This window comes from Monodon monoceros, unplaced genomic scaffold (assembly GCF_005190385.1).
Source record: "Monodon monoceros isolate NGI ecotype Baffin Bay Population unplaced genomic scaffold, NGI_Narwhal_1 Super_Scaffold_21, whole genome shotgun sequence".
NCBI classification, from domain to species: Eukaryota; Metazoa; Chordata; class Mammalia; order Artiodactyla; family Monodontidae; genus Monodon; species Monodon monoceros.
The window spans coordinates 161,594,287-161,606,158 of record NW_021703778.1 but is presented as its reverse complement, the minus strand read 5'-3'; the positions used below and the strand labels follow the sequence as shown (position 1 = coordinate 161,606,158).

The window sequence follows — 11,872 nt, the reverse complement described above, 5'->3', positions numbered from 1 at the left end:
TGTGGCCTCTCCCGTTGCGGAACACAGGCTCCGGACGCGCAGGCTCAGCGGCCATGGCTCACGGGCCCAGCCGCTCCACGGCATGTGGGATCTTCCCGGGCTGGGGCACGAACCCGTGTCCCCTGCATCGGCAGGCGGACTCTCAACCACTGCGCCACCAGGGAAGCCCCTCTGGTCCCTTTAATTTTGTCTCAGGTGATTTCTTGGCTGCTTCTTCCTTGATTAGCAACTGTTCCAATCTGCCCTTTGGAACTCAGGGAAGGTCATGGAGGCTGGAGTCTTGCCTACAAGAAGCAGGGGACAAAAAAAAGGCCTCCATGCCTGGGAACCCTGCAGGGCCTCACTTGGTTTCAGAATCTTGAGCGGCCTCAGTTTCTTCATCTGTAAAATGGGTGCTGGTGAGACTAGTGTTGAGAGAGAGAATGAATGTGCAAAAACGTTCCTGGCATGTGGAGGCCTCTCACTCGGTATGGCTTGGTCCTTCCATCCCATCTACGTTTTTCCATTTATAGAACACTTTGCACCCACTGTGCCTTTGATTTGGGGGAGCAAGCTTTCTGTGGACAGCAGGTAGAGAAGGGACATTCCTGGCAAGATGTAGTTTCCATGGAGGGGTGCCTGTCCTCAGGGAGTGGATGAAGGGAGAGCTGGTTGTGATGAGGCCCGGGTGAAAAAGCAGGGCCCTCTGTGACCAGCTCAGGCAGCTTAAACAGATGCCAGGTGGCTGGAGAGGAGGTCACAGTGATTCCTCCCTCTCACTTTTCTGTTTCTATTAATAATATTTCCATTGTCCCAGCACCCAACCTCAAAACCCCCCACCCATCCATCCATCTTTTCATCCATCTATCTACCCATTGACCCATCCACCCACCCATTCGTCCATCTATCCACCTGTTCACTCATCCATCTATCCACCTACCCCCTCATCCTTCCACTTATTCATCTTATTCATCCACCTACCCATCCATCCATCCACTCATCCACCCACCTACCTCTTCACACATCCATCCATCTAACAGATAATTTGAGGGAGATTATGAGGACCAAGCACTGAAGAACATCTCAGATTTGTCCCTGATTGTCCCCAGCTCCTTCTAATTAGTTGGCAGTTTCTACAGCTGTGTGTTGTCCCCTCTCTGGCCACGCCCTCCTCACACCTAGCTGTTTGTGCCAAGCTACTTTCAGTTCCACACAGGTGCCTGTTCTCTCTCTCTCTGGCATTTGGCCTGTTGCATGCTCTATTTCCACAGGCAGAAACTTCCCTCTTCCCTGGCTGCCCTTCCCGCTTCTTCTGGTCTTCGAGCAAAGTGCCGCTCAGGAAGGCTTTTCTAGCTGGGTTAGTTCACCTCCTATGAACTCCCTTAATGTCCTGTACTCTCCCTGGGAGCTAACCCTCTCTTTTCTTCTCCTGTCTCCCATGAGACTAAAAGCAACTTGAATTACGCCAGGGGCCAGTGTCTAGTACAGTGCCTTCCATATAATAATAGACACACTCAATAAGTATTTGCTGTAACAACGAATAAGTCAATGAGTGGATGGATGGATGGACAGATGGATGGATGATCGGAGAGCCATTGAAGGGTTTGAAGCAGAAGTGATTAGGTTAGGTTTTTGTTTTAGAGGATGGCTTTGAGGGTGGTGAGGCGGAGACAGGGAATCCCATAGGAGGCCGTGCGCTGATCCTGGGGAGGAAGTCTTGACCAAGCCAATCTGGGGCACTGGGGAGGGAGCTAAAGAGGAGGAGACGGATGTGGGAAGTATTTAGGAGTTGAAAATGGTAGAACTGAGTAATCAAGTGGGTGCTGTGGACAAAGATGAGGGAGAAAGCTGAAGGCCAGCCATCCAATGTGAGTGACTGGGCAGGAGGAGATGCCACCTCCAAGAACAGACTAGTGGAGAAGATGAAAGCAGGGTGGGCCTCACAGAGCATGCCCTGTGCCGCGGAAGGAAGCTGGTTCTGTCAGCCTTCCACCTGGGGGTGGGGAGGACGTCTGGGAGCCATCAGAGTGTTGACGGCATTGAAATCACAGAGGCGATGCTGTGTGTGTGTTTTCATCTAAACGTCGTATGTGTTTCTTCTTTGCCCTGCAGACTTGAGTATTTCCGACTTTGCTTGCAGGAATTCGCGTATCATCGGCCTGGGAAAGAGGAACCCGCAAACAGTCACACCAGCCCGCCTCACACATGCGTACACTCAGCCCTAGCCAACGATAGGCTTCGGCCAGGTGGCTCTCAACAAATTCCTAAGACCTGACAGGACGTGTTTTCACTTTGGTTTCCTTTGCCAGATTTTGTTGGTGCCTGGGAGCCTGTGCTGATGAAGGAATTTTTATCTTCCTGTGGGTAGATTTTATGTGGACTGTGGAGAACCCGAGGTAAATTCAGAGACACGGACGTCCTGGGTGGGTGTCCCTGGGGGACCGCTCAAGTGTGGGCCTGGGATCCAGGGACAGGAGGGCTGGCAAGAGGAGGACGAATGGGGCCAAATTTTGACTCGCGGGGCTGTGCAAGAGTTTAGGGGTCACAGGCCTCAGCTGCCCCTTCGCCCCTTCCTCTCACCATCAAAACATATAAACAAAAACACAAAAAGCAAAAAACAAGAAAACACCCTTGTGCACTGTTGGTGGGAATGTAAAATGGTGCAGCCCGCTGTGGAAAACAGAATGCAGTTCCTCAAAAAATTAAAAATAGAGCTGCCATATGATCCAGCAGTTCTACTTCTGGGTATATACCCAAAAGAACTGAAAGCAGGGACTCAAGTAGTATACCCATGTTCACAGCAGCATTATTCACGATAGCCAGAAGGTAGAAACAACCCAAATGTCCACTGACAAATAAATGGAAAAACAAAACTGCGGTCTATACATATAATGGAATATTATTGGGCCTTAAAAAGGAAGGAATTCTGATATATGCTACTACATGGATGAACCTTGAGGACGTTATGCTAAGTGAAATAAGCCAGCCACAAAAAGATAAATTCAGTGCGACTCCACTTATACGAGGTGCCTAGAGCAGTCAAATTCATAGAGACACAAAGTAGACTGGTGGCTGCCAAGGGCTCGGGGGAGGAGGGATGGGGAGTTAGTGTTTAATGAGTACAGATTTTCTGCTGGGGAAGCTGAAAAAGGTCTGGAGGTGGATGGTGGTGATGGCGGTACAGCAGTGTGAATGTGCTTAATGCCACTGAGCTGCGCGCTTAAACATGGTTAACATGGTAAATGTTATGTTATGTGTATCAAACCACAATTGAAAACAGCAACAAGAAGCACCTCCCTCCACCACCAACACTGACATCCGGGCCTGTAGGGCTTCCCTGGTGGCGCAGTGGTTGAGAGTCCGCCTGCCGATGCAGGGGACGCAGGTTCGTGCCCCCATCCGGGAAGATCCCACATGCCGCGGAGCGGCTGGGTCCGTGAGCCATGGCCGCTGAGCCTGCGTGTCCGGAGCCTGTGCCCTGCAACGGGAGAGGCCGCAGCGGTGAGAGGCCCGCATACCCCCACCCCCCCAAAAAAAAAATCCGGGCCTGTATCCTGGAGAGGATGGGGAGGTGAGCCCTCCTAGGAGTCCTCGTCTTCCAGGGACTGAGAGGGTTCAGGGAGGCTCAGGTGGGGACTAGACGTGGCAGGGAGGTGGGACTTGGAGAAAGGAGACCTGGATTCTAATGCCCATGCTTCCTTCCTTAGACTGGCTTTGGGCACGTCACTTCCCCTTTCAAACGTCAGTTTCCTCATCTGTAAAATGGGGAAGTGGCATTCACTTATTCATTCTAGAAGTACTCAGGAGTGCCTGGGTGTGCCAGGCACTGTTCAAGGTGCACAAGGCCCTCTTGGAATTTACATCCTCGTGGAGGAGACAGATCATCAGCAAGCAGACAAGTAAATAACCAAGAAAAATCTCAGACCCGATGGGAGCTCTGCGGAGCCATGAAACAGGAAGGTGTGATGGTGATGGTGATGGGGGAGGGGCTGCTTTAGTGGGGTGGTCAGGGCGAGCCTCGCAAGGGGGTGTGTTTAAGCTGAGACCTGGTGGCAAAGGAACAGCCTTGAGGTGGAGGTGGAGGTGGGGAGAGGGCAGGGGGCAGCACTCCAGGAGAGACTGGAGCGGGGCCAGGCAACGAGGCCCAGAAAGCTGGCCAGTGAGGCTGGAGTGTGGTGGCAGCAGACAAGGTAGGGGGAGCTGGGGCCGGATCATGCTGGGTCTTGTAAGAGTCTGGGAGTTTTACCGTGGGTGTGATAACTCACTGTGAAACCGTCTCAGTGGGTTTTAAATGAGGAGGAGGAGGATCCAGTTTGTATTTTGGAAAGATTGCTGTGGCTGCCCGGGGGATAATGGTCAGAGGTGTGACTGGGAGCACTGGGGTGGGGGGAGGCTTGGCCACGGAGAGAGCCACAGGGAGTCCAGGTGAGAGGGGGCAGCTTTGGGCCAGACCCATCTCTCACCCATTTCAGAGACTCTTATGAGAGCCACAGGACCCTTTTCCAGGAAAAATGCACATACTTACATATTTACAAGTTTGAGCCTGTGATTTCGAGGGAGATCCTCAAGTTTATCCTCCATGAACCCCAGGACTGGAACTGCTGGGCTGGAATATCTCTGGGCCCCTTCCCAGAAGGCTCTGCCACTTCCAGGCTGAGCCCGGGCTCTGGTGCCTACAGGGCCAGTCAGGAGCCAGCAGGAGGGAGGCTGCAGAGGGAGGGACCCTGGACAGCAGGTGATGAGACGTTGTTGGTTGTGGAAGGGGTTTCCCGTCTGGTCTGTGAGTCCCAGCTTGACTATGGTGAAGAGACAGCAAAGGGCAAGACTGATCTGCTAATACCACAAAACAACTTAATGCAGACCCAGTTCATTTGGAATTTGCAGCCAGATAGACGATGCATTCTCAAGGAGGGGTGAAAATTGGTTCTTAGGTGGGGTGAAAAAAATCTTAGATATTATAGTGGTTTGTCATCCTCAAAAGCCCATGATACATAAGCAGATATGAAATACATCTGGGTTATTCAAATTTCATGGGGGCAGGTGGTTAGGAAAAAAAATGTCAAAAAAGTCTCCTTGGAAGGATGATTACAAACAACAACAACAAAAAAGTTAATTTAGACACCGTGAGATTTTTCATCGGAGCCAGAAGTGTTAAATCAATAGAGCAGCTCAGTCCTTTCATTCTGATATATTAATTTATAAAGTAGGCCTACAACAAAAAATTTTTATTCTGTCTTGTTCAAATGTATTTGTATATATAACAATAGCATTTTCTTTGTTAAATTCTCAACAATGTGAACTTTTCACTAATGCGAGTAAGACTACCATCTTTGGGCTTCCCTGGTGGCGCAGTGGTTGAGAGTCTGCCTGCCGATGCAGGGGACACGGGTTCGTGCCCTGGTCCGGGAAGATCCCACATGCCGCGGAGCGGCTGGGCCCGTGAGCCATGGCCACTGAGCCTGCGCATCCGGAGCCTGTGCTCCGCAACGGGAGAGGCCACAACAGTGAGAGGTCCACGTACCCCCCCCCCAAAAAAAAACAAAAAAAAACCTACCATCTTTTATTCTGCCTCATTGCCTTTGGAAAAACAATGACATGCATTTTGACATATTCTATGTGGCCCTGATACTGACCCTGAGGGCAGGTGTTTTGACCCTCATTTTATTTATTTATTTACTTACTTATTGCCCTCGTGGCACGGCTTGCAGGATCTTCGTTCCCCAACCAGCTATTGAACCCAGGCTCCAGCAGTGAAAGAGACGAGTCCTAACCACTGGACTGCCAGGGAATTCCCATATCCCTGTTTTATGGATGAGGAAACTGAGTCTAAGAGAGTGTAAACGACTTGCACAGCCTGTGAGCAGCTGACCCTAGCCTGGTGCTCATGTCTGTCGGTGCCTGGCGCCCTGTGCTAGGTTCCCAATTCCACGGAGGTGAGGTAGCAGTGCCCTGCGGGAAGCTTAGCCTTTTTTCTTGCCAGAGCACAGCAGGATGTGGACCAGGCTGGGCCTCTATTGTGCTGTATGGAGAGGCCCCGAGGAGGGGCTGTGGCCTTACTGACCTGGTGCATCCCTGTGAGCAAGTAGGAAAAATGCGAATGGTACTGAATAAGAGAGTGGCTAGGGCCCTCACTGTTATGTGGGCTGGAATTGTTCTTCACCTTGAGCTTCCCTTGGAGCTTCCCTGGAGCCAGCTCCAGGCCTTGCTTGCTGCACCGAGGGACCAGGAAAGTAAATAAGGGACAGGAAGCCGGGGAAGGGGGATGGGGAGACATAAGTCACATTTCAGTTGAGTTGGAGTTGGTTGGCTGGATCACCTTCTAAATTACGTGAGGCACTTAGAAGAGTGCCTGACGTACAGTAGGTGCTATATAAATGTTGGCTCCTCTTATCCTAAGCCTTTCCACCTTTGACTTTCAGGGCCTTACCCATCACCAGTGAGGCCCGGCCTTTGCTACAGCTTGAACCACATCCTAGAAACAAGGTGGCGCTAGAGAGACTGGTGCATTCCTGAGTCCATGAGGGTTGAGGCCCCTCCAGGCCCAAAGATGGGGAACATCACCGGAGACAACGGCTCGCTGAGCTGTGCCATCGACCACACCATCCACCAGACGCTGGCGCCGGTGGTCTATGTCACGGTGCTGGTGGTGGGCTTCCCAGCCAACTGCCTGTCCCTCTACTTCGGCTACCTGCAGATCAAGGCCCGGAACGAGCTGGGCGTGTACCTGTGCAACCTGACAGTGGCCGACCTCTTCTACATTTGCTCGCTCCCCTTCTGGCTGCAGTACGTGCTACAGCACGACAACTGGTCCCACGGCGACCTGTCCTGCCAGCTGTGCGGCATCCTCCTGTACGAGAACATCTACATCAGCGTGGGCTTCCTCTGCTGCATCTCCATCGACCGCTACCTGGCCGTGGCCCATCCCTTCCGCTTCCATCAGTTCCGCACCCTGAAGGCTGCCGTGGGAGTCAGCGTGCTCATCTGGGCCAAAGAGCTGCTGACCAGCATCTACTTTCTCATGCACGAAGAGGTGGTGGAGGACGGGGACCGGCACCGCGTCTGCTTCGAGCACTACCCGCTCGAGCCCCGGCAGTGCGGCCTCAACTACTACCGCCTCCTGGTGGGCTTCCTCTTCCCCATCTGCCTGCTACTGGCCTCGTACCGGGGCATCCTGCGGGCTGTGCGCCGCAGCCATGGCACCCAGAAGAGCCGCAAGGACCAGATCCAGCGGCTGGTGCTCAGCACCGTGGTCATCTTCCTGGCCTGCTTCCTGCCCTACCATGCGCTGCTGCTCGTGCGCAGCCTCTGGGAGTCCAGCTGCCACTTCGCCAAGGGCATCTTCAACGCCTACCACTTCTCCCTGCTCCTCACCAGCTTCAACTGCGTGGCCGACCCCGTGCTCTACTGCTTCGTCAGCGAGACCACGCACAGGGACCTCGCCCGCCTCCGTGGGGCCTGCCTGGCCTTCCTCACCTGCGCCAGCACTGGCCGGGCCCGGGAGGCCTACCCATTGGGTACCCCCGAGGCCCCAGGGAAGAGCGAGGAGCCCAACGTGCTGACGAAGCTCCACCCGGCCTTACAGACCTCTCAGCCACCCGGAGCGGGAGGGTCCCCAGCGGGCGGACTGGCCTAGCTGTGTCGCCCCATCACCCACGTGTGGGGCGAAGCAAGGCCTGAGCTTGCTCGACAGCTGCTGCCCACTTGGCCAAGGCAGGTGCCTCTTGCTGCTGGAGGGGACGATGGACCTGGGCCACGGGGCCCTGGGTCTGGGCCGCAGCACAACCTCTCTGGGTCCAGGGAACCTGCTGTGGCTGCCGAGTCCGACGGGGCTGCTTGTTGAGTGTGAGGATAAGCTCCGACAGTGCATGGGGGTCGTCTGCTGCCAGCTGGGCGGCTGGCGGGAGGAAGACCTGCTCACGTCCAGGAGGTTTTCAAAGAGAAGCTCGGGTGGGGGACGCAGGGTGTGAGGACATGGAGAGAGGGGCCTGGGAGATGAGAGTGGGTACCTGGGGGCACACCTGCCAGGGCCTTCCAATGCCGTTGTCACAGGTGACACCAGTCCCGATGCACTGGTGTAACCGGGGGAGGTGACACACGAAAGTGTGCTGTCATCATTCATACGTGAGCCTCACTCCACGAAGGGGTGGGAAGGAAGATGAGTGGGCCCGGAGGTTGGATGAGGAGAAGGAATGTAGGGAGGGGTTTGGGGCACTGGGAGTGTGTGTTTGTGGGGGACAGTGGGGGAGTAACAGGTGGAGGAGAGGCACCAGATACAGCCAAGTCACAGTTTCACAGGCGAGGAGGGTTGAGCAGATTCCCCAAGCCCCAGGGCTGATGGAAAACAAATCCTAGGGCTCCCTGGGGCTCCATAGGGCGATGTCTGTGGTCCTTTAAAGTCAGCATTGAAGTTCAAGGGCCAGGACAGAGGCCTAAAGCAGTACGTCCAGCTGAGTTCCCTACACAGATTCGCCTCAATTCATCTTCTGTTTCTATCTGCCTTGAAGCACCAGACCCGGAAGCCTGCGACTTGTGTGTGTGTGTGTGTGTGTGTGTGTGTGTGTCCACGGTTAAAATGCCAGGGTCTCCATGACAGCTCTGCCCCAAGCCACTGAGGCTAGGGTCATGTGACTGCTGGCAGTGTCCCCTGCCACACAGACTGGAGTGCCCAGCAGTCTCAGAGAGGAGCATGACATTCTCCCCAAGTTCTTAGAACAAAACAAACAACACGGAGATGCATGCTCTGTTATCTCTCAGCCCAAAGCCCCGGGCTGAAGCTCCACTGCGGTTTAAGTAGCCCCTGTGACAAGAAGAGGAGGGACCTTGGGCTCGCCTTGCCTCCTTGGTCCTTCAGCACTGCTCCTCTGCCAGATGCCCCACCCCACCCACCTGGAGAGTGACAGTGGGCCCACGGGCCACATGCAGACCAGGGTACTGACCACCGTCTCTTGTTCTGTCCTGGAAGGCTGGTGACGGGGCTCCTGCAACTTCGTGCCCGAGCATATTAAGCCTCTGCCTGGGGGATGTACCAAGGACCAGAGGAGCTTCTTGCTCCTCCAGGGACCTGCCCACCTTCTTAGAAATGCTAGCCCTTCAGATTTCCTGGTCGGTGGGCTGGAGCCAGTTCTGACTTCCCCCAAAGACCTGGGATTTGAGCTCTCACAGCTAAGAGGCTAGGTGGGCTCAAGCCCGGGGAGGGACCAGGGATGGGAAGATAGAAGCTGGCATCAGTAGAAGATTTCTGGAATCTGTTAAAGGGCTGCCAGGGAGAATAGTTTTTTCAATCTCTCTTCATGTCTCCCCTCCCCTCTCCCAGAAGTAGATTCACCCTGAGTTTCTTAACCCTCCCATCAGAGGTGTCCAAAGACTGATAGCCCAGGGTGGGTGTGCCCTAAGGAAGTGGGGTTCCAGGGCTTGCTCTAGCTCCTTCTGGATGGCCTTCCATAACCTGGGGAGGTTCTCTTCCCCTTCACGGAGGAGGAACTGACCAGGTCTGCAGGTAGCAAAAAAAAGGCCACCCAGCCCCAGACCAGGATTACAAGGGCAATGACACTGGTTGAGACCTCCATGCTTCCTCATTCCAAACTTCCTCCTGTTTTGATCTTGAACATGGACATTCCCATTGGGATAAACTGGCATGAGCTGAGGGCAGTTCCATTTACTATCAAGAGTTGTATTTTTGTATTGTCCTCTCTTTTATGCCAAGTATACATGTGTTGGACCATGCAATGGATTTATGTAGCAAACTTGAGTCTGCAAATAAAGCAAAGTAACCAGCCACAGCTGGAGTGTGCTGCAGTTCTTATGGGGAGGGAGGGTCTTCTGACACCAGGGGGATCTAGAAGGCCCATGGAATACCCAACAGAGTCAGGAAGGTCCAGGGATTGACATTCTCAGAGAAAACTTGAACAGCAATTAGGGGATTGGTCCTTGATTATCTAGTAGTGGCCAAGAAGGATGAAGCCTTCAGATGAAGTAGGGCCTTCTTCCTCTTGAGATTCATGAAGTGTCTTGAGCTCTGCAGCATTGTTGCTAATCCACTCTGGGACTTAATTTGGCCACCTCCCCTCTGAAGACAGAACTCAGCCCTGCGGTTTGGAAAATATCATTCCCTGTCCTTGGACACAGGACCCCTTCTACCCCCTGAATAGCTGCTCCCCACAGTGAGGGAGGGCTTGATCAGTCCCCTCATCACTAGTGAAGATTGCCAAAGTGAAGGAAGGCCTGTTGTACCCACCCCTTGGGGGGCTCTTCTTACTGTTCGGGTTGTGTTTGGGGAGCCCCACATTTAGTGATCATCCTTCTTAAGCTGGAGCATCTTCTCAACAGTGGCACCTCCATGTTTATCATGAAAGATTAAATGCATTCTGTTAAAACGTAAATTTGGTTTTAGTCACTTAATCCTTCCCTGGAGTCAGATTCCTGGAGTCCTGGAGTGCTCTGGAAGAATCGATCCTTCTTCCAAACAGACTTATTGGGGATTAAGACTCCTTTCTTTCCTAAGATAAAAGGTGGAAGAAAAGGTCCATCTGGTTTGGACTGAAGGTGGCAAAAGCAATTAGATTCCTTTCTCATTCACCACTGTTGCTTAGTAAGATGAGGGCTCATCTTCCTGTTTATACACACTGGTCTGTGGTTTGGCCAGACAAGTGTGGGAGAAATTTTCAGCACAGAATACATCCCCATCTGCTGCTTTTCTCTGGCTGGTACAACCAAGAAAGAGCCAGAATCTGGACCTCCTTTGTTCAATGCTTTTCTGAAAAATGTGCTTCTTGCAGCTCATGATCCTGCAGCCTCCAGGAATTCATCTGGCAAGATGATGGTCTTTGATGGCAATAACCCTGGGGTCACAATGGTGCCCAGTGCTCTGGGGAAATGGTGTGTCAATTCCATTTGCTTTAATTCAACAACTATCAGAAAGACGTTGGTAGATTAGACATTAGATATCAGTGTTAGAAAGTCCTGCAGAGGTCATGATCTCCAATTCCTTCCCTATGAATTATCCCCTGTATATCTCCCCAAAACGACAGCCCAGTTTCTCTGCAAGTACCACCAATGACACCGGTTCACTACTACCCAAGACAAGTTATTCCAAGGTTGGGCAGAAAATCTTAACTCCTAATGAGCCAAAGTGGAACCACTTTTACCACTGGCCTTAGTTCTGGCCTCTGGAAAGACATGACCCTTTAGGTACTGGTATTTGAAGAAAAGTCTCATATCCTACTTCTCAGTGTTAAATCTCCAAGCTTGTATTAGACAGGGCTGGATTATACTGCAGTAACAAATATACCCCCAAATCACATTGCCTTAAAACAATAAAAGTTTATCTCCTGTTCATGCGAAGTCCAACGAGCAACTACTTTCTGGCAAGTCTTTTTCCCAAGTGATGGCAGTGATTCAGGATTTGCTCATCAAGAGGTTCCATCATCTCGGGGTCTTCCCCTTCCATCCACAGAGGCAGGGGAAGCAGCACAAAAAGAATCTCACAGGGGGGTTATGGCCAAGTCTGGAAGTAGTTGGTATCCCTGCTACTCACATTCTATTGGCCAGATCCCAGTCACATGGCCCCAACCTAACTACAAGGGAGGCTGGGAAATGTAGCTTTCCTATGTATGCAGGAAGAGGAAGCAGAATTAGTGAGCATCCAGCCAGCCTCTGACATACAGATCTTCAAGCCGCCTCCACTTAGGGTTTGAGCATTCACCTTCTTGTACCTCATCTGAACAACGCCCACTTCTTCAATTGTGGTGCTTGGATCTGAAGTGAGACAGTCTGTCCAACCTGTGCTGGGGAGAAAGGGACCATTTACCTCACTGTGCTTCTACTGACGTAATGGCCTTTCTGGCAAACACATCACATCGCTGACATATACTGAGTTTATGTGAATTGCTGTTAA

The 11,872-nt window shown here is 52.4% G+C and overlaps 1 protein-coding gene across 1 annotated transcript in view; it reads left to right on the top strand.

The window, feature by feature from the left end:
• Positions 1 to 8,168, top strand: part of GPR68 (G protein-coupled receptor 68) — a 25,765-nt gene extending 17,597 nt beyond the window's left edge. Inside the window, exon 2 of the mRNA XM_029236320.1 lies at positions 6,399 to 8,168. Coding sequence (XP_029092153.1) covers positions 6,497 to 7,612 — 1,116 coding nt within the window. The 5' untranslated portion in view covers positions 6,399 to 6,496 and the 3' untranslated portion in view covers positions 7,613 to 8,168. The remainder of the gene's footprint in view (positions 1 to 6,398) is intronic.
• Positions 8,169 to 11,872: the final 3,704 nt, after the last annotated feature.